Genomic DNA, 1,042 nt, shown 5'->3' with positions numbered 1-1,042 from the left:
TGAGGGGTGGCTGGAAATATACCAGGCCCAAAAGAGAAGGAGATGGGGGAAGAACTCAGGGCTCACACAAATTTCACATATTCATTCAACCAATAATGATTGTGGAGCCACAGCGGCTACTAGGCGCTGGGTTCAAGGTAGCTGTACAAGGACTTGGGAGAAGATCGAGGTCGGGGCCCCTAAGGCGCTCGGTTTCTAATGGGGGAGACAACAATAAAGGCACCGAATAACTCAAACAGTAATTCCAGGCAGTGAAGGAAACTAAAGAAAATAAGACAAGTGTGCGTGGGGGCGAGGAGGAAGCGACCTTAGCTTTGCTGGTCTGGAAAGGTCTCTGGGAGGAAGTCGCACCTGAGTAGGGGGCCAGGGGATAGGTAGAGTTCCAGGCAGGGGAAATGGCAAGCGCAAAGACAAGCTGGCGACAGGTTCGGGAAGTCGTGGAGGGGTCAGAGTGGCTGGAGTAAGATCGGGGGAGGGGGGGGTGGGGATGGAGGAACGAGTCTGGCTTGAGGGTCACCGCCTCCGGGAAGCCTTCTATTCCCGCGCTCCCCCAGCTTTTCCACCGCAGCCCGAATCCCACTGGTCCCGCTCAGGCCTCCTTCCTCGTCCCGACTACGAGTCCCGAGAGGGCAGGGCCGGCTCGGATTCCTCTCTCTGCATCCCCGCGGCGTCCAGCCCGGCGCTGGGTACCCCGTGGGCACTCGGTAAATATTTGTGGAGCGCACTAGAAGGAATGAATGAACCCATTGGGCACCGCTGGGGGGAGGGCGGGGCTGAGGGCAGGTGGGAGGCCGCCGGCGCGGGAGGGGCCCCTGGAAGCCCGTCCTCCTCCTTCTCCTCCTCCTCCCAGGCCCCAGCGCGTACCACTCCGGGGCTCCCGAGGCGGCCTCTCGGGCGATCGAGGGCGCGCAGAGCTGGGAGAGCGACCCGGGGCCCCTGCTCTCCGCGCCGGAGGTCGGAAGACAGTGGGTCGCCGCCGCCCGAAGGCGAGAGCGCGAGAGGAGCGGGAGGAAGGAGCGCGCGCTCGCTCGCCCGCCGCCTC

At 63.1% G+C, this 1,042-nt stretch overlaps 1 protein-coding gene across 1 annotated transcript in view; it reads left to right on the top strand.

The window, feature by feature from the left end:
- Window positions 1-487: 487 nt before the first annotated feature.
- Window positions 488-1,042, top strand: part of BMP7 (bone morphogenetic protein 7) — a 92,113-nt gene continuing 91,558 nt past the window's right edge. The window contains exons 1-2 of the mRNA XM_008587916.1: window positions 488-686; window positions 851-986. Of these exons, the coding sequence (XP_008586138.1) occupies window positions 488-686; window positions 851-986 (335 nt within the window). The remainder of the gene's footprint in view (window positions 687-850; window positions 987-1,042) is intronic.

Source organism: Galeopterus variegatus, unplaced genomic scaffold (assembly GCF_000696425.1).
Source record: "Galeopterus variegatus unplaced genomic scaffold, G_variegatus-3.0.2 Scaffold4592, whole genome shotgun sequence".
Classification (NCBI taxonomy): Eukaryota; Metazoa; Chordata; class Mammalia; order Dermoptera; family Cynocephalidae; genus Galeopterus; species Galeopterus variegatus.
Note: the sequence above shows the minus strand (reverse complement) of the source record. Positions and strands in the feature narration are given on the sequence as shown.